The 23,696-nt window shown below is 34.0% G+C and overlaps 5 protein-coding genes across 6 annotated transcripts; 4 read left to right on the forward strand and 1 right to left on the reverse strand.

The window, feature by feature from the left end:
- The first annotated feature begins 1,308 nt into the window (after positions 1-1,308).
- LOC145124947 (dihydroceramide fatty acyl 2-hydroxylase FAH2-like) lies at positions 1,309-4,917 on the forward strand. The gene is made up of 7 exons (XM_079060424.1): positions 1,309-1,572; positions 2,678-2,736; positions 3,028-3,120; positions 3,491-3,687; positions 3,794-3,899; positions 4,020-4,166; positions 4,269-4,917. The coding sequence occupies exons 2-7, from the start codon at positions 2,686-2,688 to the stop codon at positions 4,404-4,406; spliced, it is 732 nt and encodes a 243-aa protein (XP_078916550.1). The 5' UTR covers positions 1,309-1,572; positions 2,678-2,685; the 3' UTR covers positions 4,407-4,917.
- A 679-nt stretch (positions 4,918-5,596) lies between these two features.
- On the forward strand, positions 5,597-8,402 carry LOC145124308 (uncharacterized). Of its 2 annotated transcripts, none has more exons than XM_079059597.1 (6): positions 5,597-6,730; positions 6,880-7,160; positions 7,347-7,485; positions 7,562-7,707; positions 7,782-7,905; positions 7,985-8,402. In XM_079059597.1, the coding sequence occupies exons 1-6, from the start codon at positions 5,617-5,619 to the stop codon at positions 8,302-8,304; spliced, it is 2,124 nt and encodes a 707-aa protein (XP_078915723.1). In that variant the 5' UTR covers positions 5,597-5,616; the 3' UTR covers positions 8,305-8,402. The 2 variants fall into 2 exon arrangements, with proteins under 2 accessions (XP_078915723.1, XP_078915724.1); XM_079059598.1 differs by having other exon boundaries at positions 7,997-8,402.
- Positions 8,403-12,415: 4,013 nt separating this feature from the next.
- LOC145124310 (Gag-Pol polyprotein/retrotransposon) lies at positions 12,416-14,562 on the forward strand. The gene is made up of 9 exons (XM_079059600.1): positions 12,416-12,585; positions 12,673-12,801; positions 13,102-13,147; positions 13,253-13,301; positions 13,435-13,530; positions 13,692-13,745; positions 13,814-13,879; positions 13,963-14,041; positions 14,317-14,562. The coding sequence occupies exons 1-9, from the start codon at positions 12,535-12,537 to the stop codon at positions 14,392-14,394; spliced, it is 648 nt and encodes a 215-aa protein (XP_078915726.1). The 5' UTR covers positions 12,416-12,534; the 3' UTR covers positions 14,395-14,562.
- A 1,496-nt stretch (positions 14,563-16,058) lies between these two features.
- Positions 16,059-19,999, forward strand: LOC145126696 (putative serine/threonine-protein kinase PBL24). Its single transcript, XM_079062006.1, has 9 exons — positions 16,059-16,371; positions 16,654-16,775; positions 16,901-16,998; positions 17,144-17,352; positions 18,023-18,604; positions 18,941-19,095; positions 19,199-19,411; positions 19,483-19,638; positions 19,847-19,999. Exons 1-9 carry the CDS (start codon positions 16,221-16,223, stop codon positions 19,913-19,915), a joined length of 1,755 nt encoding a protein of 584 aa, XP_078918132.1. The 5' UTR covers positions 16,059-16,220; the 3' UTR covers positions 19,916-19,999.
- Positions 20,000-20,015: 16 nt separating this feature from the next.
- On the reverse strand, positions 20,016-22,969 carry LOC145124309 (vacuolar protein sorting-associated protein 2 homolog 2). The gene is made up of 10 exons (XM_079059599.1): positions 22,810-22,969; positions 22,209-22,253; positions 21,383-21,417; positions 21,250-21,300; positions 21,044-21,148; positions 20,842-20,913; positions 20,645-20,716; positions 20,450-20,530; positions 20,261-20,355; positions 20,016-20,167 (listed from the first exon to the last, which is right to left on the reverse strand). Exons 1-10 carry the CDS (start codon positions 22,841-22,843, stop codon positions 20,107-20,109), a joined length of 651 nt encoding a protein of 216 aa, XP_078915725.1. The 5' UTR covers positions 22,844-22,969; the 3' UTR covers positions 20,016-20,106.
- Between the last annotated feature and the right edge of the window lie 727 nt (positions 22,970-23,696).

Raw genomic sequence — 23,696 nt, forward strand, 5'->3', positions numbered from 1 at the left:
ACTTATTCTTTATTATCTTCTGGTTTATATTTTTTAACGTCTTCTAAAGCTCTAATGTATTCTTTAGAGTTTTCCAGTTTTAACTTTCAACTATAGTTCTAACGACCTGTAAGATTTCTTCTAACGTATTTATTTTAGGCTCAAATTGTAATAATTGATTTTCTATTTTATTTATAAGTTGTTTTGTCTCTATTTCTATTCTTTTAGGTTTATTATTTTCTAATTGATAGCTTAATTGCTGAATTTCTTCTTTGCTTGGAATTAATCGTTTTATATCTTTTAGTTCTTTAATAATTTGATTATTTTGTTCTTTAATATATCCTAGGTTGTCTATTAATTTAGTTAAAAACTCAGTTTTTATAGTTGTATTTTTAACTATTTTTTCTATTATTATATTATTATTTTTAAACTCTTTTTCTAAACTTTCTCCTAGATTAATAATTAAATCTGTTATACCGTTTAAGTGTATATTTTATGTATGTAGACTATGTTTATATTTGTTTTTAAATCTGCAAACAAAATTATAATTTTCAAAGAGACTTTTAGTAGGATCAACGCTTTTATTATATTCAAGATTTAAGAAGTCTAGTTTTTTAAAGTTGGTAGAATTGTATTGTTTAAGGTCGACACAATTTTTTGATGGATCAATGATTATAAAGATTCCTATCTCTTAGCTAAATCTTATATTCCTTTAGTTCTTTTTTAAGAATTTCTTATATCCCTTGTCATAACATATTTTTTACAAAATTTTAATGTTACAAAAACTTAAAATAAAATTGTACAACCCAAACAAAACTATCATATCTCCTTAAATTATATTAAAACATAAAACAATCCCATAATCTTCACCTGAGAGAGTTCTCGACATAAAAATATGGTCTTAAGCAAAACATGCTGCCAGAAAAATCGAGTTTGTCTCAGTCTTTTAGATCATTAGAACGTTCCATGCTCTGATACCAAATAAGGGGGTATGGCGGTTTTTTCCGGGTTTACCGTTAAACGATAAACATAATATGAACAAGAATTAAAATCAAGAAGAGTAAACTTACAAGGAATGCTATGAGGGGAGAAGCAACCAGAGTTGTATGTGCAGCAGCAGCTCTTTTTTTTTATTATTATTTTATATATAAGGGATATAATATGAAGTGCTTGAAAAAATTAGGAATGTAAGAGATAGGCTAAGAGAATCGGAAAGAGAAGAGAATCGGAAAGAGAGTATTTATATATATATATATATATATATATATATATATATATATATATATATATATATATATATATATATATATATATATATATATAATGGATCCTCACTGGCAACCGTTATCTAACGAGCATCTGCTGGCGATTCCATGATGCTTACAAGAAATCGACGCCTTTGATCATCCATTCATCCATCCATCCATCCATCGCAACCAGATTCATTTCAAAAAATCGACAGTCTCTTTCTTCTCCAGCACCACAACTAAATCACTCCTGTGACACCCACAAACCACTTCTTTCATCGAATAACAGTAAACCAGCCCTTAGAGCTCTTCATAGATCTGTCTTGCTGAAATCCTTTTCTCCGAGGTGGGTATTTGTTTACTCTTTGGAACGCTCTTTGTTTCCTTTTTCTTGTGATTTGAATTCGTCTTCTTTTGGGTGCTATTAATGTCTTCTTTTAGGGCTTTTTTCGGGTCCACATTGTGGGTTCTGATTCGTCTTGTTCCTGTGTTCTGCGTTCGTAGGTGTAGATGAATAATTCTGGTTTATCTCTGTTACCGTGTTAGGTGTTTTTGTATGTTCTGTATGGATTTATCTTTTGTGCCGTTTTAGGGTTGGAGATCTCTGTTTACAGTGTCTAAATATATGAACTGTTAAACGTGTTCTGTTTGAGTTCGCCTTGTTTTTGGCGTCGTTAATATGTTAATCTGTAGTTTTTATGTTTTCTGTTATTCGGATTCGTCGGATTCTGATTCATATTTGTTCGTGTGTTCTAATTTCATGGGTCTAAATGGATAATTCTGGTTTATCATGTTTGTTTTCATTTACTTTTAAGGGCTGTGTGTAGATACTGTTTTAAAATCACGATTACCATGGATGTTCTGTTGGAATTTGTTTGTTGAGCAATTGTAGGACATCTCAAGTTTACCTACATTTATTGGTGCAATTACCCCCAAATTTATGTAATCTTGCACAATTTATGGTTCATTTATGCTAAAATTTGAATTTTAAAAGATTTGAATCCCACAGTTGCAATGACAAATCTCCTAATCTGTTTGAAAACACAATATGTAGAGGAACATAAGCATTTTCTGATGCAAGATAGGGACTTTATGGTCTTATAATGTGTTTAGTTAAAGTTAAATATGTGAAAAAAATAACCAATCACCATCATACATAAGTCCACATATCATAGATCATCTGGCCATAGGTGGAAATAGTGTTGGGTCCGCCAACCTGTCATTGTATCTTTGTGGATCATCTAATCAAGTATTAATGGCGTATGGTGATTTGGGTTGTGAGATTGAAAATGTTCTTCAGTTATCTGTTGTTTCTTTTGTGGCAATTCAGTTGCATTTAGGTGTTGTTTCTTTTTTTTACTTAATAGACTTAATGGGGACAAGGCTTAATCTGGTAAGCTTTATATGGTTGATTTGATTCTTTTGTTCCTAATTTTGATTAAAATCTGCAGGTTTCAAAATGGTAGCACAAGAATTCACTGTGGATTTAGATAAGCCTCTTGTCTTCCAGGTAAATGTTTATTATAATTTCTGCCCCTTTTAATCATTTCATCCAATGACAATTTGAACAAATTCCCTCTTTTTACATCCGATGAACTGGAAAATTACAACACCATTTTTACATATCTAGCCAAGTTGAGAATTACTTATTTAACCATCTTCACCATTAGAGACAAATTCACAATGTTGATACAATCTCACAAGATTTTTTCATGTGTTACACTTAGTCAATTTCCTTTTTTATGTTTTAATTGTTTTTTTCTTGTTTATCTTCTAATTGTAAAAATCTTTGAATATAAAGGTTGGCCATCTTGGAGAAGCTTATCAAGAATGGATTCACCAACCTATTGTCAGCAAGGAAGGCCCACGATTCTTTAAAAGTGACTTCTGGGAGGTACTTTTTCCTTCATTTTTCGTTAAATCTAATCACATACATCTAGGGCTATTTTCAACAATGAGGGCATTCACGTCTTTTGCACAAACGAGAGATCAAGAGCAAGTTTAGGTCCCACCTTTTCCAGCGAGACAGAAATTTGCAATTTTTGTCCCATTGACATCAGTCTCAGTCAAATGCATGTGAAATACAGTACAACATGTTCTGTCATGTCAAATAACTATAGTACAGCCTATTATGTCATGTCAAATGCAGTTAACTTGTTGTTTAGTCATGTCAAATGCAGTACAACCTGTTCAATCATGTCTTGTATAAATTATGGAGGGTGATACTGATTTTTTTTTTTTATTATTTTTTTTTTATGGTACAGTTTCTTACAAAAAATGAGTGGTATTATATTCCATCCATTTGGCTCCCAGTTGTATGTTGGTATACTTCAAAGTCATTCAAGATGGGGCTTTCACTTCCTCAAATAGCAATAATACTTGTTTTGGGTATTTTCATTTGGTCATTCATGGAATACAGTCTTCATCGTTTCCTTTTTCACATCCACACCAAGAGCTATTGGTGTGTTCTCTTTTCATTCCTATCTCAATAACACCATATGATAAGATTTCTATGGTTTTTATTCACGTTTTTTTTTTTTTTTTTTTTTCTTTTTAAATATGTTTAGGGGGAACACCCTTCATTATCTTCTTCATGGTTGTCATCACAAACACCCTCAGGATGGATTACGCCTTGTTTTCCCTCCCACTGCAACAGCAATTCTCTTGGTGCCAGTATGTTCTCTTCTTTTAACCTTTTCAAAACTCGGAAAATGGTTTCTTAAAAGATTATATTGAAAATAGTCAAAATTTTCCCAATTTGAAACCTACTGATTTAAGTTGCATGATTGGCAGTTATGGAATGTGTTGAAACTGATATCGACCCCTACAGTTACTCCTGCTTTGTTTGGAGGTATTTTACTTGGTTATGTGATGTATGATGTCACACATTACTATGTCCACCATGGTCAGCCAAAAAGCCAAGTTCCTAGAAGTCTCAAGGTAAAGTATAAAAGACATGACACATCTTTATTTATGAATCTATTATGCCATGCTAATGTTTCTCCAAAATAACAATATATGTTTCTTTTATACTTTATGCAGAAATACCACTTAAACCATCATTTTCGGATCCAAAACAAAGGATATGGCATAACATCTTCTCTTTGGGACAAAGTGTTTGGCACATTGCCTCAAACCAAATCAGCTGAGAAAGAAAGGAAGCAAATGCAGATGCAGTGAATGATGAATCATAATAGTAGGTTTCCATCTGGTCAAGTCAACGTTCTTTGAGACATGAGACATGATTTAGTATATTTTAGCATGGTTTTGAATGTAATTTTACCTTGAAATTTATGTGGGTTTGGAAATTATTTATTTATTTTGTCATTGTAAGTCGTGTCTTGTTTGGTATTCTCTTTAGAAGGTAAGGTAAGTCATGGGAAAAGGAGTAGGTGTCTTGTTAGTTGTCATCAACAATAAATAGAGGGAAGAGGCCAAAACTCAAAACTCAAAGCTCAGAACTCAAAAGCATGTAGTGTGTATATTCTGCCTTTTGGTAAAAGGAAGTTGCTTCATGAGTTTGTTCTTATTGAAATGATGGGATCTTCAAGCAAATTCGTCTTTTGCATCAATGGTGGGTTTTGGGATGAAGACGAATTAACATAATTTTTTTTTTTTTTTGGTTCAGATGTTATTTGATTGTGTTGGTTTGTTATTTGTCTTAATTTATTGAAGTTTGTTTATGGTGTTCCATGTGTTTATAAAATATTGTGTTGCCTTTGACACGATTCAACCCATTTTTTTTTATGTAAAACGTGACTGTTGAAGATATTCTAGAGAGTTGAATTTTCTTGATTAGCATCGTGCTATGAACAATGAAAACCCCACCTGTAAATGGTCAAACACAACAGGTAAGAATATCTGACCCAATAATTTTCTAATTCTTATTCTTGTAAACTATTTATATTAGTCATGTTCAATCGTTTTCATTGATAAGAAGACACCTGTTCATTAGACTATGTGTGAAAATTAATAGAATCGAATTAGAAATTTTGTTTGACCAAGTCCATAATCATAAATGGTTGCATGTTCTAAGAAACTTAAATTCGGTTGAAATACAAATTTCATCAAATAGAGGAATTTGTAATTCTTTCTGTGGAATCATACATGGGAACTAGTGGATGCTCCTCCTAAAAGTAAACCTCTAGGGCTCTAATTAAGTTCCTTGTGGATTTATAAACAAAAACTACAAGATTGGTTGTAAAAGGTTACACATAAATTAAAATCATATAAAAGATTATCTTGTTAAATACAATAAAATGATAAATAGTCAAACAGATAAGACTTTTTAATTTTTGTGGGCCAATTTGTGAAAATTAAGAAGTGTAAAAATGTAATGGGCATTTGACTATCATAAACAGGAAGAAGATAACAAATTTGTAAGTTGATTATGAAGCTCCAATATATTCCGTACACTTCTTCTTCTTCTTCATTAATAATCATGTTCACTGCTACTACTGAGGATGACAAAGAATCTCAACCCTCCACCTCCTCCTCCATCGAATGGTCACAACCATGCGTTCACTTCAAATTCTCTGATATTCTCTTGGCAACCAACAACTTTGATGAATCATTAGTAATTGGGCATGGGGGGTTTGGAAAAGTTTACAAAGGTAACGTTATCAAAAGATCAAGTCTCGTCGTTGCTGCCATTAAACGGTTGGATTCCATGTCTAGCCAAGGGGAAGCAGAATTTTGGGCAGAAATTGAAATGCTTTCCAAATTCCGTCACTGTAACCTCGTTTCTTTGTTTGGTTACTGTAATCATGAAAAAGAGAAGATCCTCGTATACGAATACATGCCAAATGGAACCCTCGAAGACCACCTCCATAGACATGGTACCCCTCTTTCATGGCTTCAGCGACTCAAGATCTGCATAGGTGCAGCTCGTGGGTTACACTACCTTCACTCGGGAACAGGGATTGAGTTCGGGGTTATACATCGCGATGTCAAGAGCTCAAATATTTTGTTACATGAAAGTTGGGCAGCTAAAATATCAGACTTTGGGTTGTCCAAAATGGGTCCCACAATCCAGCCATTGACTTATGTCAACACACTTGTTAAAGGCACTTTTGGGTATCTTGATCCTCATTATTTCTCAACTGGAAGGCTGACAAGGAAGTCTGATGTGTACGCTTTTGGGGTGGTGTTGTTTGAAGTGCTGTGTCGGAAGCATGCAGTGGATAAAAGTCTTGACTTGGAGCAATGGGGTTTAGTTGCATGGGCTCAAAGTTCAATCAAAGAAGGGAATTTAAAGAGCATAATTGATTGTGATATAAGGGGTCAAGTGTCCACAAAATGTTTAAAGGAGTTTGTTCGAATTGCAGAGAGATGTTTGCTAAGCAATCCAAAGCAACGCCCTACAATGGCTGAGGTTGTAGTTAGTCTTGAATCTGCACTGAGTTTACAAGAGAAAAGCAATGGTTCATTGCAGGCTGCTGGCAGATCAATATTTGGAAGAGTGCTTGATATGCTTCCATCTCCTTCAAATGAAGACAACTTTGGTATTTCAAGCTCTTGTTGAATTGTATGTACACATTTTTTAAATTTGTGTGCATCCATATTGAAAAAACAATTGATTAGGTATCACACGACGTAAATCTGTAAAGTTATAATAGTCATCATATAACCTGTTTCTATTCATCTATTTCAGCTCATGGTGATTCGAAGCTATCAAGTAATAGAAACGTTGGTGATACTGTAGAGGCTGAAAACAAAGAATTCATAATTCTTTTTCCAAGTTTGAGAGTACTTAAGTTTACGGATTTGAAAAGAGCTACAAAAAACTTTAGTCAAGATTTGCTCTTGGGTAGGGGACGTTTTGGAGAAGTGTTCTTAGGTTGGGTTGACAAGAACACATTCGCCCCTTCAACAGAAGGTGATGGAATTGCTGTTGCTGTTAAAAAGTACAGTCAAGGTCTTCCAGAATGGAAGGTAAGTTGAGTCTTCATTCACCTTTAACATTTATTCGTAGTGGACTAAGGTGTATACTTACTTTTATATCTATACTTTATGTTGTATAATTAACCCATGAGTCTATTTTTTCATAGAACAATGCTAGAATTTATTTTTGTTTTATGAATCCTTTAGCTGAATGAACCTAAAATTTTGTGAGATCAGACTGTGGTGAACGTCTTAGGATGGTTGGCTCATCCAAATATTATCAGTCTGTTGGGATATTGTGATGATAAAAAACACAAATGCTTGCTTGTTTACGAGTACATGCAGAATCGAAATTTTGGTGACTACTTATTTGGAGGTAATATAATACTTATTTTACTCAAAAGTTGAATTTTCGCAATGTAGTAGCTTATGAGAGATGGATAATTTTACAGATATACTGGATGTTGCCAAACTACTTTCATGGGAAAGACGACTTTTGATAATGATAGGAGTAGCCCATGGACTTGCTTATATGCATTCATCAAAAGATCAAGTCATACACCGTGATGTTAAAACATCTAACGTATTGCTAGATCAGGTAGTCTTAATCTACTTAAGATTTTGATTTTATGCCACTAAAGTTTACCATTTTTCTACTCATTTTTAATACAGGATTTTAATGCAAAACTAGGGGGTTTTGGGATGGCGAGATTTGGTCCTGAAATCGCAAAAACAGGTGTTACTACACGTATTATTGGTACCTTGGGTTATTTAGACCCGGGGTACCTAAGCAATGGTAAATTTGTGTTTAATGTTTGTTAAATAGCCTAAGAACAAGTTCTTACAGAAAAATTATGGAAATGTAAATATGAAAGAAAAAATTACAGGTCATCTGAGTGTGAAGAGCGACATCTACAGTTTTGGAGTGGTGTTGTTGGAAGCTCTAACGGGGCAACAAGCTTGGCAAAGACATAGGTATTACTCTGGTTTGGTAAAGTGGGCGATTCCATTTCTTGAAGACAAAAATGAGCTAAAGAAAATAATGGATCCACGTCTTGGACAAAACTACCCCCTAGAAGGTGCTTTAAAATGCGCTACACTTGCATTAAAATGTGTAGCTAAGAATCCTAAAGATAGACCTTCAAGTGAAGAAGTTTTACAGAGTTTGGAACAGATATATGTTGTTAACAAATAATGGATAGAGGATATGTTGTTAACAAATAATGGACCTTGCCTCCAATCTCTGATTTTCTTCCTTAGTTTGATAATTATAAGTCACTGTGTTTCTCCCCATTCCTTAATTCAAGTCCATAGCCCCTTTGGATCTATTCTACCTTAATTGGAGATGCCTCAAACCCACCTTTGGAACATTTTTTTTTTTTTAATGACGGACCACCTCAAAGTTGAAGCTCGTGGGATTTGAACTTGGGTCAACTCTGTTTTAGAATGTTTCGTGCACTAGACCATCTCAAAGATGGTTATCTCCGTGCTGGTCCTGAGTTATCTTAGGTCATGTGCAAACACGAAAAAAAAATGCCTCCTTAAAAATAGGTTTATATAGAAAATTCCTAAATATTATATATTATGTTATTGGCGAATAATATAATGAAAAACATTAAACGAAGGACTACTAGAAATTGAATTAAGGTAAGAGAGCCTCCTAAAAGCCTATGCACTCCATCCAATTCGTCTGCAACAATGGTTATAGAAAAGAGCTCTAGTTAATAGTTAATTTATATGTACATATAACTACAAAAATTAATTAGAACAAGTTGTAGCTCGGAATGAGTCGAAAACCTGTGGTGTGTATCGACAGTCAATGAAGCGCCCGCAGGCCTCAACCAACTGCACTGGAAGATTTATCTCAAAATATGTCAATAACATTATATATAATATAACATTACTAGGTAAATAGGATGATTTTCGATTACTTTTTTAGGTGATTCCATTTTATATTAGTTGTATGAGTGATTGTATATGTTTCATGTTTAGAATTTGGTCAAAAGAAGGATTTTTTTGATTTGGTCTTTATTTTGTTATTTCATATCGTTTTTGGTCCGTAACACCAACATGTAAAATGCATATACAACAACCATTTAACCCCCAATTGATATTTTTCTAATTATTACTAGTATCATAGCAATACTAATAAATCAAACATTACCTGTTTTTTCCACCAAACCATCTTCGTCCTCATGTCCTCATGTTTGTTGCATAATCGAGTGGTGAAAGAAATCAATTGGTGGGGTTTTCCATCAATACCACCCCTCGATTGATATCCCCTTCCACTCCGTCCATTTCAATCTCTTTAGGACTAGCATATGAGACTTAAATGATGTTTTGATTGAATTATTGTGGTTAACGGTGTTAGAAATTAACATTTATAATAAAGACGTGATTTTAAAAAATGTGAAATTCTATAAAAATCACCATAATTGGGTTTGTTGGTTTAACCACCAATTTTTTTTTTAATGTTTAACCATTGGGAGTTTGTTTTGAGTAGGCTGAGGGTTGTTAGGTCTGAAGGCGTACACAACAAACACTTATCCCATGGGGATGCCAGGGGGATCCCCCACGGTATGGACCTGTTTGGTTGTTTCGAATTTACTTATATATGGGTCCGACCTTATAATTGTTAGGATTTTCGGTTATACGTATTTAGTGCTAGTGATTCCAATGTATCACTTTGAAAACAATCAAGTAATATAAGAGTTCTTCCTGCCCATGTATGTAGGTCATATCGACTTAACCATGTTAATTCTTTTTGTCATTTTATTGATTTTCATTGATTTCTATTTGCTTGTGTAACACCTTCACATAGTTGTGTCATAGGCGACCACTATATATGTCACTCTATCCTATATAGCCGTGTCTTGCACTGGTTTTTCACACCGGCATCAAACATAGTCGTGCTTGTGCCCCTGCTAAACTTGCACTTGCCTTGCCTGTTGATTCTCCAGCTCTGCTCATCCATTTAATCATATATTACAAACAATGAAGATTTTTGTCTTATCCATTTAATCAGAGTACTATACTGATCTTTTAGTATTTCATCCTTTGTTTCCTTGAATATTATCATGTACAATTGTGCCTTTAAATAGGGTTGTAAGACTTTATTGTCATGTATCCTTTTATGCACTTGAAATACTATCAATCAGATTTTCCTCAAACATTCTTATTGTTCTTATTTATTGCTTCTAGTTGTTTATTACTCATATTTACTTCCTGCATTTTATACAAAGTTGATATTCATGTTTTCGGATGAATTATTTCTGACTTAGACTGAAACTTTATTATTAGTTTCATTGTTATTCAGTTTTAGACTTGGGTAAATTACACCAATCGTCCCTCGTGCATATGTCAGAAAGCATGTTTAGTCCCTATTTTCAAAAATTAACTCGGACCGTCCCTCGTTTGGTTTCAACTTGCACGCTTCATCCCTCAAAGGTGATTTTATTGCGAACTTAGTCCGTTCCAGAATTGAAATGACGATAATACCCTTGTGTTTTTATTTTATAATTAATTTATTTTTACCTTTATTATTAGTAGATTTAAAAAAAATAAAAATAAAGCCTCTTCACTTTCCCCACACTTTTAATTAGAAATAAACACACAGATTCGATGAGAGGGAAAGTGCAGACACAAATCGTCGGCCACCACCATCGTCTCCACCTCCGGTGAACCTTTCTCTCCATTTATCACCATCTCCAGCCAATTCCGTCAGCCCCAGAAACGAGGATATCAATTTCATATCGATAACTCTTCTCGGATTCTAATCTTCAATCTGCTTCTTTAACGGAAGAAGGTTAGGGGTTTTTGATTTTGCTATAATTATTTCTTGTTCGATGTCTTGTTTAGATGAAATAGACTCATCATAGTGACTCTGGTGATCTCCTCTCTGTATGGACCAAGACTCTCGGCGGTCCCCTCTTTGTTTCCGACGGGTTCTACATAAAGATGGAGACGTTGCCGCCGCCTAGGGTTTTGATCCGCCACCTAGGGTTTTTGATCGAGCTTCACCGCCTGTTTGGGGATCAGTAACATAAGAAATAAAGTGTGCATGATGAAGGGGTAGTTGTCGGAGGTCCGATTCTTCACGTTTTTTGGTGGTTAGCATCATCGATCTGAGGTTCTTCGATAGCAGCAGGATTTGGGTGACCACCAATGCGTTTGATTTTGAATCCTCTTTCTTATACTACAACTCGTGGGTTTCTATTTACAGGTTTATAGTTTGATCTTCAAGTTTAGGGTTTAGTTAGATTTGATTTCAGGTTCTTGTTTATTAAATTTAGGGGGTCGCCGGTTTTTTGGGAAGAAAAAATGTGGGATATGTTCAATGGTGATCGGACATAAGACACATCTTCCAAAATAGGTGGTGGGAGAGAAATAGGAGTGAAAAGTGGTGGTTTCTGGTGGTGATATGTGGTGGTTGACGGTGGTCGTGGTGGTAGCTGAAGTTGAGAAAGCCTTGGGAAGAATTTTGACATTTAATCAATAATGGAGATGGTGTTTATATTTAATTAAATATTTTTTTAATAGATTAATAATTATAATTAATAAACATATCAAAAAAGAAATAAATAAGGGCAAAATGGTCTTTTTATGTCCAGAGGGACGAAGCATGCAAGTTTTAAGCAAACGAGGGACAGTCCGAGTTAATTTTTGAAAATAGGGACTAAACACGCTTTCTGATATATGCACGAGGGACGATTGGTGTAATTTACCCTTTAGACTTTCACACCAAATAACGAGCATGATATGTCCTTGGAAATCCCTTGTCAAGTACTAAACAATGAAAGAAAAATCAAGTCAAACAAAGTTTATATGGAGTTATGAAAAGCTTATAAAATCTTTGTTGATAATCAACAACCTCCCACTTCCCAAACTCACTAGAACTCATATTTTTGTTCAAATCTAACTGAAAAAACATTAAATTTAGTCGCATACTCTGCATTTTATATAAATTATAGTCAAAATGTCATAAATCATAGTTAAAATGTCATACTTTATGCCATCTAGGATTTCAACTTTCCAAATGTCAAATTTTAGCCTTTTTATACTTATATATTTATGGGCCAAAAATGGCCGAAATCCCAATGCATGTCTCGATTTTGCAGCTGATACGGACTAAATTGGAAGTGGTGTGCCTATGTCTCACCTACGATTTTATTGGCTATTTTAAAAAAATGTTTAATCTTTTTTTTTTTTTTTTTTTTTTTTGGCTAAAACTAGAAAAGTGGTCCGGTCTGTGTTCGCCTCTTCGGGGCCATTTTGTTTCATATTTTGGCTCGGTTTGGTCGAGCCTCATCCGTTACCAAGTTCCAATCCATACACACTCGAAATTACCATTTTAACCCGAACCTCCGACGAGAACCGTTAACCAATCGAAATTCTCCGCTTATCGCCTGGTTTCATTGTTCCATCCATGTCTCACAACGCACGTATGCGATTGAACACTCTAGCTCACCTCGACCATGTAAGTAAAGCTCCCTGTAACCTCAATTTCTATATTGATGCTACAACTTTTGCTAATTTTGGGTTTTTTATGGGCGAAATGCTGTAGGTCAGGAGTAGCTTTCGCACATTGGATGTTCCTGCTGATTCTTCAACTCGTTTACACTTTCAGTTTCAAATGAATCATGCCCAAATCACTAGTGAATGTATACAACTCCGGTGTGTGCGTGGTGGCGATGTGAGTTTGATTATTTCCTTTTCACATGATGTTCCTATAAACTGTAACAATTTCCATGTTTGAATGTGCCACATTGATTGAAATGTCTGATATTTTATCGAAATCTGAGCTAAATTACATATGGTATTGATTTTGATGGATGATATTCAATTTGTTGGTCGTTCTTTCAGGGTTTACATACTTATATCAAAATTGGGAATAAATTCTAGATTCAGTGTGATGTAGCGTTGTTAACGATATGTTAATTACAGTTTAAGTTTTACCATATTGCTAATTGTTAACTCTTCACTTCAAGGTTAGCCTCATGAACTATCAGATTCTCCCAGCAGCTCTATAGAGCAAGAAGGTATTGATCAATAGATTTATGTCTACACAATAGCAATTCTACATATGAAAACATACTTCTAAGTTCTAATGCAAGGTTTCTGAAAATTCCATATGTCCTGTTTAGGTTCAGGGGAAAGCAATGAAAGTCAAGGAAAGTCGTCCTCTTCATCCGAGTACTAACTACCATCACTATTGATCAACTTTAGCAAGCTATTATACATTTATATGTATCATCAGTTTCATCTTTCCGTTCACTCATTTCATATCTATACAAAATCATATTATTCTTTTTCTTGGAATTCTCAGGATATTGAAAAAGCTTAGAAGATATGGAATTTCAGGGATATTATCCTACGGGCTACTCAACACTGCTTATTATCTTTCTGCCTTTCTCGTGGCATGGTAAGTGCTTTGTACCTTTAAAGTTGATAGCTTTAAGAAATTAACGTCCATATATTTATGTCAAACAATGAAATTATCACATAGAACCTCTTTCATATGTTCTACAATTCAATGCTCTTTACATATTTACTTACCATGAATTATGTCTATCTATGGTGTAGGTTCTACATTGCGCCAGCACCTGGTAAAATGGGTTATTGGACAGCGGTTAAAAGGTGCTTCTTCTGCTTCATCATCATCAAATAACTAATGGGAAGAATTTGAACTGAATAACAATGTGCAGATTTGTTAAACTGATGGCCATGGTCTGGGCTGGAAGCCAAGTAACTAAACTTGTCAGAGCTGCAGGGTGAGCCAAGTAACACACACACACACACACAGAGACTTTAGTTTAAGTGACAAAGTCATCTGAAAGAGATGCTTATCTTGTAGGGCTCTAGCACTTGCACCTGTAGTTGATAAAGGTCTATCATGGTTCATGGCCAAATTCAAGTTTAAATCACAGGCAAAGGTTCGTCCCAATTACAAAATATCTCATGTCCTTTCAGTCTCACTTATCACACAGGACATGATAGAACAGGTTCAACCGCGTTTGGCATGCATTAGACCGAGACTGTAACCGATGTCAATGGGGACAAAAGTTTCAATTTTTTGTTTCACCCAAAAAGGTGAAACAAGGTGGGAGATGAACTTGCTTTTGATCTCTCAGTCTAGGCAAAAGACGTAATTGCCCTCCTCACTCTGATAAAAAATACCCCTAATCTAATGATTTATAACAATCTACAGGCCTTCTCAGTGATTGTTGGGTGCTGTTTTGGGCTTGCTGCTGTGTTGTTTATTGTTGTGACGCTGCTTTCGGCATAAACCTTCAATCTTTAAAAGGGCATTTATGTCTTTTCCTTTCTTTTTTTTTTCAGAACGAGTAATTATATCTTAAATGGTTTTTGTCACCTTTAGCCACACTAATGACAGTTACATTTTTCACAAACCTTATCCATATTCTTTAGAAAAAAAAAATAAGTGATTCCGTCATCATATTGTATAAGATCAGAAATCACAAACAGACAGTAGTAAAAGTAGTAAATCGGTTAAACCTATAAAAGATGGTCGATTCCATTTGGTTTTGATTTTTTTAAGTCACTATCAAACTGTGTCACTATCACTTATTATAAACTTTAACAATTACAAGAAACAACTATGTTCTCCCACTGAAAACGGTAATAACTAACAACAATCTAATGTCACCAGTAAAAAGACAAATGTAAATGAACCTAGACACTTCAGAACCTAGAAAAATGGGTGAGATAAAAGATAAACGGGTCCACCAAAACGGATTTAAATTCTTATAAATCATAAGTTGATATATGTATAGCCGATATATGAACATAATATTTATGCGACAACTTATATAATAATAATACAAGGTGCATACATATATCATTTTGGATAAAATAATAAATTTCCAGTGGTTTCCATCTAACAAACATGACGCAGCCTAAGAACCTACAATGCGGTTTCTTGTTGTTACATAGGACTATGTCGCTTTCATCACATATGAAGAACCCCCTTATAGAAAGAAGACAAACATGTACACTTCAGTTAAGAAAGTTTACCAATTTGCCCATCGGTTCTATTTTCCAGTAAAAGAATTGGATTTTTATTTAACAGTAGAGTGTCAATAAGATTACTCTAGTCCAATGAATCCAACGGAATTTATGTCATTGGAAAAAATCTCAAGTGGGAAAATATGAAACAATAAACATGTCTTATATCATAAATACATGCATAACTTCAGTACAACGGATGCCTATGTCTTATATAGTCATTTTTACTTTATTATGTTGGCAAAACGACTGAAAAGTCCTTGTATTTTCTACATACTTCTAGATGGAAAACAACTATGATTCACATTCAACGGGTGTCTCCTAAACTATGCTTGTTGTTTACACAAAAAAAAGATGTCGTAAGCATTGAATCTTAGGAATCCTTGTACCAAAATAAGACAACCGTACGATTTCTATTGGAACAAAAACTTTGTAATCATCACCTTAAACAGAAGCATAGCTCATAGTTGGCTGTTAATTAACCGAAAAAAACAAGAATCGAGAAAGCATAAGTTTCACAAAAATGGTACTTAAGAAACACAATCTTTTTTTGTTCCCAACAATGAAAAAACTCATTGGCCCATCGCCACAGATACAATATACGATTGGAATGAACTCGAACTAGGCTGCTTCGTGTCCCTATACGGACTCTCTATAGGATATACTTTGTGTTTCATGGTACAAATTGATCTGTCCCTTTTCTTGTTTATGTTCCCTAATGATTCCAATTCGGTTAAAAATTTTAAGTTAATTCATTTATTAATATGATCTTCAGTCTGTATGTTCATATATATATACACACGTGCTTCAAGAGAGTGAGAGAGAGGTCAGACTCCAACATATATAGAGACATGTAGCTGATGTAGCCTGTGGGACTCTTAACATATACTTAGACTAGACGTGTGTTAAGTCCCAAAAATGTGATTCTATCATAAAAACTTTCTTTTGCTATAAATTCTATCATGAATGGCCCGGAATAAAAGGTATTTTATTAGATACTTGACTAATAGTCAGTACAAGATAATTGACTAATTACCATAAACCTACCAATACCATATTGTAGTTCAGAGAAAGTAGAAGAACATCATGTCCACAGGAGCACAAAAACTGATGGTGATACATGATGCATCAAGAACGGATGGTTTGAGTGCAATCATATCAGCCTTCGAGAGCTTACCAGTTGGATCAGGAGATGAGCTCACTCTCCTTGGAGTTATTCATCAGCTTTCAAGTAGTTGTGAGTAATCATTCATCATTGGCTTGTTTCTTTTCTTTTCCCATTAAGTGTTGTCTGGATAGATGATATTTAAAAAGTTATCTGAGAAAATGGCGCCACACTTTGAGAAATAGAAGAAAAAAAGTAAATGAGAATAAATTTGTAAAAAGTTAGGACTTAATAGGAAAGTTTTTCGCCTTCTTTATAAGTAAAAAAGATACACTTATATATAGTTCATGGGTTTAAGTCATGTCTCTTAAGTGAAAAAGAAACAAACACCTTATTAGAGAATTTGTGTTGTAGTGAAAATCATGAGCATAAGTGGATCAAATACCAAATATAAGGACGATGAACGGATAAAGAAGGAGGAGTATCGTAAAAGAGAGGAAGTGATGCAACTGTCTACGATTTGTGCAAGGAACAAGGTATCATTCGTAGCAAATTCATATGCTTTTAGTTTTAGTTCATGGAATATTCATGGGTTGATTTATATTCTTAATTATTGTGTATTCTATAAACACGATCTTATTAATCCAAAAAAAAAATCCAGATAATGTTCCAGATAGATGTGCAATATGGATCTTCTCCAAAGATGATTGCTGCCATAGCAGCCAAAAGCTCAAGGGTGACATGGGTCGTACTTGACAGGTACGATAAAAAGTGTCGTTTTGTGGGTTTAAACTTTAAGTTAAAGTTTAAACAAGTGACCCTTTTAATAGTTGTAATGATATTTTCTTTGATCTCTTATTACCAGAATATAAGTTTAATGTATTTTGAAAATTCCACAACGCAGGCAGATGAAGAAAGACAGAAAGTTCTTCATGGAGAAGCTTACATGTGGAATATTGAGGATGAAACGAGACAACACAGTCGAAAAGCTCAGAGGACCAATAACAATGGAGGACAAGAAACTGCGGTCATCAAAAAGGACTCCAAGCAATGAGCATGTTTCATATGGTGAAATGATACCCATAATGTCAAAGAGAGAACTCTCCCCAAAGAGTGAGTAACCTTGACAATGTAAACTAATGACAATTTAGAGAGAAATAGGCTAGGGTTTCACTATTGAGGGTAAAGTTTAATTACAAAGAAAGATAAATAAGACTACAAATAGGAAAGCACTATAGGATTAACCTACCTAAAGGGCCAACATAAAGCAAACTCAAAATACTTTATTATGCTAACATGCAATTCATCTAAGTTCCCTAAGACCAAAGACACCTATTAAGGGTGAGTATCATTCAGTTTTTTCCTAAAACCAAAATTAAACTAAAACATTTCTAGCCTTAAGATGCGGTTTATTTGGTTTCTTCATCGCATTAAGTAACCAAGCATAAGATTAGGTTCAAATTTTTTACATAAAATTTAGGTATTTTATAGGGTTAAATGCAAGAAACTGCGACGTACTGTTGTTAATATGTTTATTATAGCATCATATCATTTCTTCCTATTAAAGCATTGTATTGTAAAAAAAATCTACCCAATTATATAAATCTCATCCAAATTCAAATCTATTTCCACTGATAATAATGAAAACTGAAAGTACAATGCTATAACTAGGTAGATTCGTCAAAGTATGATGTCTTAATAAGAATTTTTTTGAAAGCACAATGATATGATGAGAAGAAAGAAAGTAGGATGCTATATATCATAACACCTCTTTCTTTTCCAGAAACTACAAATGCTCAAAAGCCAGCATTTAAAACAGAAGGTGGCGGCAGCAGTGGTGCACCACCATGGGATAAATCACACTTCTCACCCTCCCCACCATCCACCGACCAGATATCCCCATCTCCATCCAAGGCCTCCACCTCCAGCTTTGGGACTTCTGAAGTATCCACCATGAATTCCAGTTGGACAAATGATGATCATGAAGAAGAAGAGTTTGAATATTCCGTTTGTTCAGTTTGCCAGAATAAACGTCCAAGTACTCGGTTAAAGCAATTAGACTTCAATTACACCGAACTCTACCATGCTACTGATGGTTTCTCTTCAGACAACTTTCTATCAGAAGGAGGATTCGGTTCTGTGTATGAAGGAGAGCTCAATATCCATGGTGGATTAAAAGTTGCTATCAAACAACATAAAGACGCAAGTTTTCAAGGAGAGAAAGAGTTCAAGTCTGAAGTTAATGTACTCAGCATGGCTCGACACCCGAATGTGGTCATGTTGTTGGGATCATGCTCAGAAGGAACACACAGGCTGCTTGTTTATGAGTTTGTCTGCTTTGGCTCACTTGACCAACACTTATCAAGTAAGAACATATAGATTATTCGGTAGATATATGATACTAGATAATCAGCCCTTAATGAAGGATGCAACAGATTTAGGGACAAAATTCGAGTTTCAATTCCAATGTGGACCAGGCTAAATCTGCTAGATGGGGTTGTGTAACCCTATAAACATCTCACAAATCACATGCATGATGTTGCTCTAGGGTTGTTGAAAAAATAACCCTTTTGTAGAATTGTATAAATTATGTTGCTAAATCCATAAAGTACCCTAATTGTCAAATTTTATTCAAATTAGTTCTTCTACTCAAATTGTGTTAATATGGTCTTGGTGACAATAACTATCTACAAATGTGCAGCAGCTACGGAAAATCCGAATCCACTTACATGGGACAAGAGAATAAAGATCGCTCTCGGAGCCGCAAGAGGTTTAGATTATCTTCATAGAATAAACATCATACATCGAGACATGAGGCCAAATAACATTCTTGTAACACACGATTATGAATCATTGGTAATGTTCATAAGCATCTAACATGTATTATGTATATATCATGCATGCGCATTTGCAAGTAAGTTACTCTAATTAACTTGATTTTAAAATGTACATTAATTAGCTAGGTGATTTTGGTCTAGCAAGAACCGGTTGTGATGATACAGATGAGACGAGTGTGGTTGGGACCCTTGGGTATGTAGCACCGGAGTATGCCGAATGTGGGAAAGTGTCAAGAAAGACAGATGTTTACTCGTTTGGTGTCGTTTTGTTACAGTTGATCACAGGTTGTAAGACAAAAGAGAAGAAGTTTGATGGGAAAACCCTAGTTGAATGGGTAATTAAGGAAATTCATAAATCTTTATGCATATCAAGTTTTAATATTGATTGTATATATGTGTTTGGCAGGCAAGACCGCTTCTGGAAGATCAGAATTATCCAGATTTAATTGATGAGAGGATTGTTGATTCCCCAGATGTCCAAGTCTTCCAGTTGTATCTTATGGTACGACTAGCAGAAGGTTGTCTCAAGAAAGATCCTACCAAGAGATATACAATGGCATATGTAAGTTTTCAGACTTGACTTGATGTGATCAGTTATCAAACATTCTGAATTTGACAAACCTTCTAATTCTTGGTATCAAACAGTCTGAATTTGACAAAGTTAGACCGAATCTCTTACCAAAACCCAATAAGAGGCATATCAAACAGTTAGTTAAATTGTAGTCTTAGAATAATACTCTTTCTGAAAATGATACATAATGGGCATGCAGGTGGTGAAGCAATTAGAACGCATTATGGGAGGGAATAATACAAGCTCCAGAGACGGAAGGAAATGTTAAATGAATCAGGATGAATGTAAATGTAAATGTATGTGCTACCATATAAATGTTTTAATAACTATTTTTATATAAACTATATTTTTATATAAACTATAATCCAGAAAAACAAAGAATTCGTTGTAATGTATTATTACTAAAGAGACAATACAAGATACTTCCTATACATATATAGATACTACTAGACTTGAAGATCACAGGCGCCTAAGGGAAGCAAGTCTCTTTTCAAGATCATCAACATCATTTGTGACCGAACTGCAATTTTCATAATAACAATAAACAATGGTTATTTGTCCGATAAAATGATTAAAGTAGATTGTCCTTTTTTTGTATTTCTATACTATATACCTTGGGGCAGCATTGTCAACCTTCTTGGGCCCGATTCGACCTTTTGGTGCTGAAGATAACTGTGATGCAATGCCTACACCAATCTCATCAAGCACCTACACAACTCAACCAAAAACATGTCACATTTTATCCTCCAAAAAATGCTCTAATAAAACATCAACTCCCATAAAGTATCTATCTCATCTCCACCTGATTTGTAAGTTCCTCAGTTTCCTCTTCAGCCTCATCTTTGTCTAACGTTTCGTCAATCGAATCCGACATCATCTCAATCTAAACACAAATAACCAACAACTTAAGTTACGTACCAACCCAAAAACTGACTCTGACTCTGTGACTGTGACTGTGACTGTGACTGTGACTCTGACTGAACATAAAGAAAGTTACCGTCATATCTAGCTGAGCCGACTGCGTCTGGAATTCTTTGATCACTTTAGCTTGTTTCACGGGTGCCATTTCCTGAATACAGTAGGAAATTTTAATAAGTATGTTTTGCTATTTCTTGCAGTCTTAATATAGTTTTAAATATACAAGAGGATTATATGATAGCAACACACTTTGAATTCTACTAATGGTATGTATACCTTGTTCATAGCAACCATTGCTTTTGTTGCACCTTTCATTCCAGTAGAAATTGAAGTGTTGGCATACAGAGCCTGCATAACGATAAAAACCCTAAATCCATTAGATAATTGTCTTCAAATGAATAAATAAAGAACATAATAATTGTTCCCAAATGTTTATACTTTATATATAATAATTTATGCATGATTAAATAAATATTACCTGTGTATGAGTTGCTACGCCTCTGATCTGTGCACGGCTCCCCTGCAAATTTGTTATCTGTTGTCGAAGACGAACAAGCTGGCGAGCTAATATCTTGGTGGCAGCCTGATTTAATCCAAATAAAAAATAAAAAACTAGAAGCAAATTGCAGGAAATATATGTACTTATATACAGACATAACTTAAAAACTTAAAAAATGCACTAACCTCATTCCCAATTTTAGCTGTCTTTTTAATCTCAGCCACTAATTTCTTCTCCTGAAAAAACAAATTTGTTCGTGAATTCAATTGAATATGGAAAGAAATATATGTATTATTAACCTCAGCCATCATAACACACCTCCATTTGTAAGGATGCAATTTCACGTTCAATGCCTGCAATTGCATCAAATCAAGAGTCAAGAGATAAGACATGCATGCATTTGAAGGTATATATATTTAGAGCATGTAAAATATTATAATCAAAGTTCCCAGAAAAGTTAACATAGATGAGGGCAAATTTGCAAAAAGTTAGGACTTAATGGACTTTCTCTACTGAGTCATTCTTTCAGCATTGAGTAAAAAAGAAACACCCATATATAGCGTACTGGATGAGTCATGTCCACATTAAGTTCATTTAGTCAAAAGAAACAACACTTAAATCACAAATTTATCGGATATCTATAACACTCTACAAGTTGGTTATGGTTGACTAGGGTCATCGCAAAAAGTACCTTTAGGGTTTTTCAGAGGTTGGATGAAACAAAAATACTAGAAAAAAAAACAAAAAAGACGTATAGAAAGTATATGAAAATATGGTGTTTCAAGCTTGATCCCCATCGATCCTAACCATCAAATGAAAGAAAAAAAAATATTGTGAAGAGTAAAAAGTGACATAATTGGCCAAGTAGACATGTTAACTTCTAAATAAGTGTTTGTATAATGTTAATAAGCAGAATTTTTTTCAAGGTTCTAAGCATTACACCAACAACACACACATAGTTGCATATAAAAGGTAGAATTTACATAGCATATGAACTTGTATCAAGAATTTTATCTATAATTCTAAACAAAGGTAGTAAGTTCATTGTTTTATTGACCGAATTTGGTCCTTCTATTGCAAAAAAAAAATGTTTAGAAGAACTTAAATTATTTCTAAACAAATCATAAGAAGAAATAATCTTTACCCCGTGTGGCTACAGCCATTTCTCTTTTGCTTGTCCGCAGTGCATCTGTAAATTGACCAAAAAAAGAATCGATTTATCATCTAACAGATAAAGAATCAATAGATGTACTTCCTCAATCTCATTCATGGAAAACTAAACTTCCAATTGGTCTTTAGAAAACTGCTTTACTACTTATCAAGCACAACACAAGAGAACCTTTGCGACCCAAATTAGCAATTAGGTCAATGTTGCTTAAACCCATTTTAAATCTTTGAAATGTTACAAAATAAAACAATCGTCTTCACTCTTCAGAAGAACCATAACAATAATCACTGGAAAAGTGGAAACTGAAAGTTCTACGCACCATCATACTCCCACTTTCCGCAATTAGAATTATTTTGATAAATGGGGTTAAGTTGTGTCATTTTGTAGAAATAAAGAAATTAACTCACAATGACAGAAACATTTACACTTGATTTGACGAACTTTAAAGAGTTAACATCGTAATTAGGATACAGCGTAAGTAAAACGAAGCAAAACATTTAGGGGGGAATTTTCTGAAAAGAAAAAAGTAAAAGAGAAAGAGAAAGTATACGAGAAATAGTGGATTTGAGTTACTGACCTTTGGGTGATGTCTTCTTCTTGAAGATGTTCATGGCGAGGCGTGCAGATCTGGAACAGATGAACTGAGGTTACTCAGCTTCAGGTGCCGGCGTATTCTCTTTGATGCAGCGTGGGGTTGCCTTTTACAGCATCGGCCATATAGCCGTTATACTTGGGTATATTACTATAATACCCCCATGCCTTCCTGTTCCCAACTCCTCTTCTTTGGGATTTGGGAGTTAAGCCCCTTTCCTATTTTAATAAATTATTCGCTATAAGATAATCTTTTTTAGTGAGCCTATTAATTATTTATTTGTTTTTATATGCGAAAATATATAATTTTGTGATTACGTAAGGGATATATACTCGTGTGCTTTGTAGAAAGTTTATATCTAATATAATTTATTTTTTGTTTGTCAATATATATAAGAAAATTTATATGTTCTTTTTTACAATCCTGTATATATGAAACGGATATATAAACAAATAAAAAATATTCTATAACAAAAAGTATTATGTAAAAATAAAAACTATATATATAAAAACATGTATAAAGAATGTAACAATAGGAAAATCTTAAAAAAATATGCATAAAAAGAAAAACGTAAAAGAGTTAAAAAGAAAGAAAAAAAAATCGTCAGAACAAAGCTTTACAAAAAGATATAAAAAGTTATATAAAAAAACTAATTTTAAAGATACAACACAAAGTTGGGAATTTGTAAAAGAATTTGAAACTCGGGCTAAAATTGTATGAAAAAAATAAATATAAATAAATAAAAACTAAATGAGTCAGGTAAGGATAGATCCCGGGTATAAATTTTAAGAAAAAATTATGAAAAATCTTGTAAAAAAATAATAGTTCGATTTGTGTCGGTTTTTAAAATTTGTCAAAAGTTATATATAAAA

Source organism: Lactuca virosa, chromosome 7 (assembly GCF_052849685.1).
Source record: "Lactuca virosa cultivar CGN04683 chromosome 7, Lactuca_virosa_CGN04683_v6, whole genome shotgun sequence".
NCBI lineage: Eukaryota > Viridiplantae > Streptophyta > Magnoliopsida > Asterales > Asteraceae > Lactuca > Lactuca virosa.

Bases quoted from the DNA above. Each gene is read 5' to 3' on its own strand.
- LOC145124947 (XM_079060424.1), top strand. From the start codon at position 2,686: ATGGTAGCACAAGAATTCACTGTGGATTTAGATAAGCCTCTTGTCTTC. The intron at 3,121-3,490 runs GTACTTTTTCCT...TTTATGGTACAG, and splicing joins TTAAAAGTGACTTCTGGGAG to TTTCTTACAAAAAATGAGTG. The intron at 3,900-4,019 runs GTATGTTCTCTT...CATGATTGGCAG, and splicing joins CAGCAATTCTCTTGGTGCCA to TTATGGAATGTGTTGAAACT.
- LOC145124308 (XM_079059597.1), top strand. From the start codon at position 5,617: ATGAAGCTCCAATATATTCCGTACACTTCTTCTTCTTCTTCATTAATA. The intron at 6,731-6,879 runs GTATTTCAAGCT...CATCTATTTCAG, and splicing joins TTCAAATGAAGACAACTTTG to CTCATGGTGATTCGAAGCTA. The intron at 7,486-7,561 runs GTAATATAATAC...ATAATTTTACAG, and splicing joins TGGTGACTACTTATTTGGAG to ATATACTGGATGTTGCCAAA.
- LOC145124310 (XM_079059600.1), top strand. From the start codon at position 12,535: ATGTCTCACAACGCACGTATGCGATTGAACACTCTAGCTCACCTCGAC. The intron at 12,802-13,101 runs GTGAGTTTGATT...CTTCAAGGTTAG, and splicing joins GGTGTGTGCGTGGTGGCGAT to CCTCATGAACTATCAGATTC. The intron at 14,042-14,316 runs GTTCGTCCCAAT...AACAATCTACAG, and splicing joins AGTTTAAATCACAGGCAAAG to GCCTTCTCAGTGATTGTTGG.
- LOC145126696 (XM_079062006.1), top strand. From the start codon at position 16,221: ATGTCCACAGGAGCACAAAAACTGATGGTGATACATGATGCATCAAGA. The intron at 17,353-18,022 runs GTGAGTAACCTT...TTTCTTTTCCAG, and splicing joins GAGAGAACTCTCCCCAAAGA to AAACTACAAATGCTCAAAAG. The intron at 19,412-19,482 runs GTAATTAAGGAA...TGTGTTTGGCAG, and splicing joins GGAAAACCCTAGTTGAATGG to GCAAGACCGCTTCTGGAAGA.
- LOC145124309 (XM_079059599.1), bottom strand. From the start codon at position 22,843: ATGAACATCTTCAAGAAGAAGACATCACCCAAAG. The intron at 21,418-22,208 runs GTAAAGATTATT...ATGCAATTGCAG, and splicing joins AATGGCTGTAGCCACACGGG to GCATTGAACGTGAAATTGCA. The intron at 20,356-20,449 runs GTGGAGATGAGA...TGAGTTGTGTAG, and splicing joins CTGAGGAACTTACAAATCAG to GTGCTTGATGAGATTGGTGT.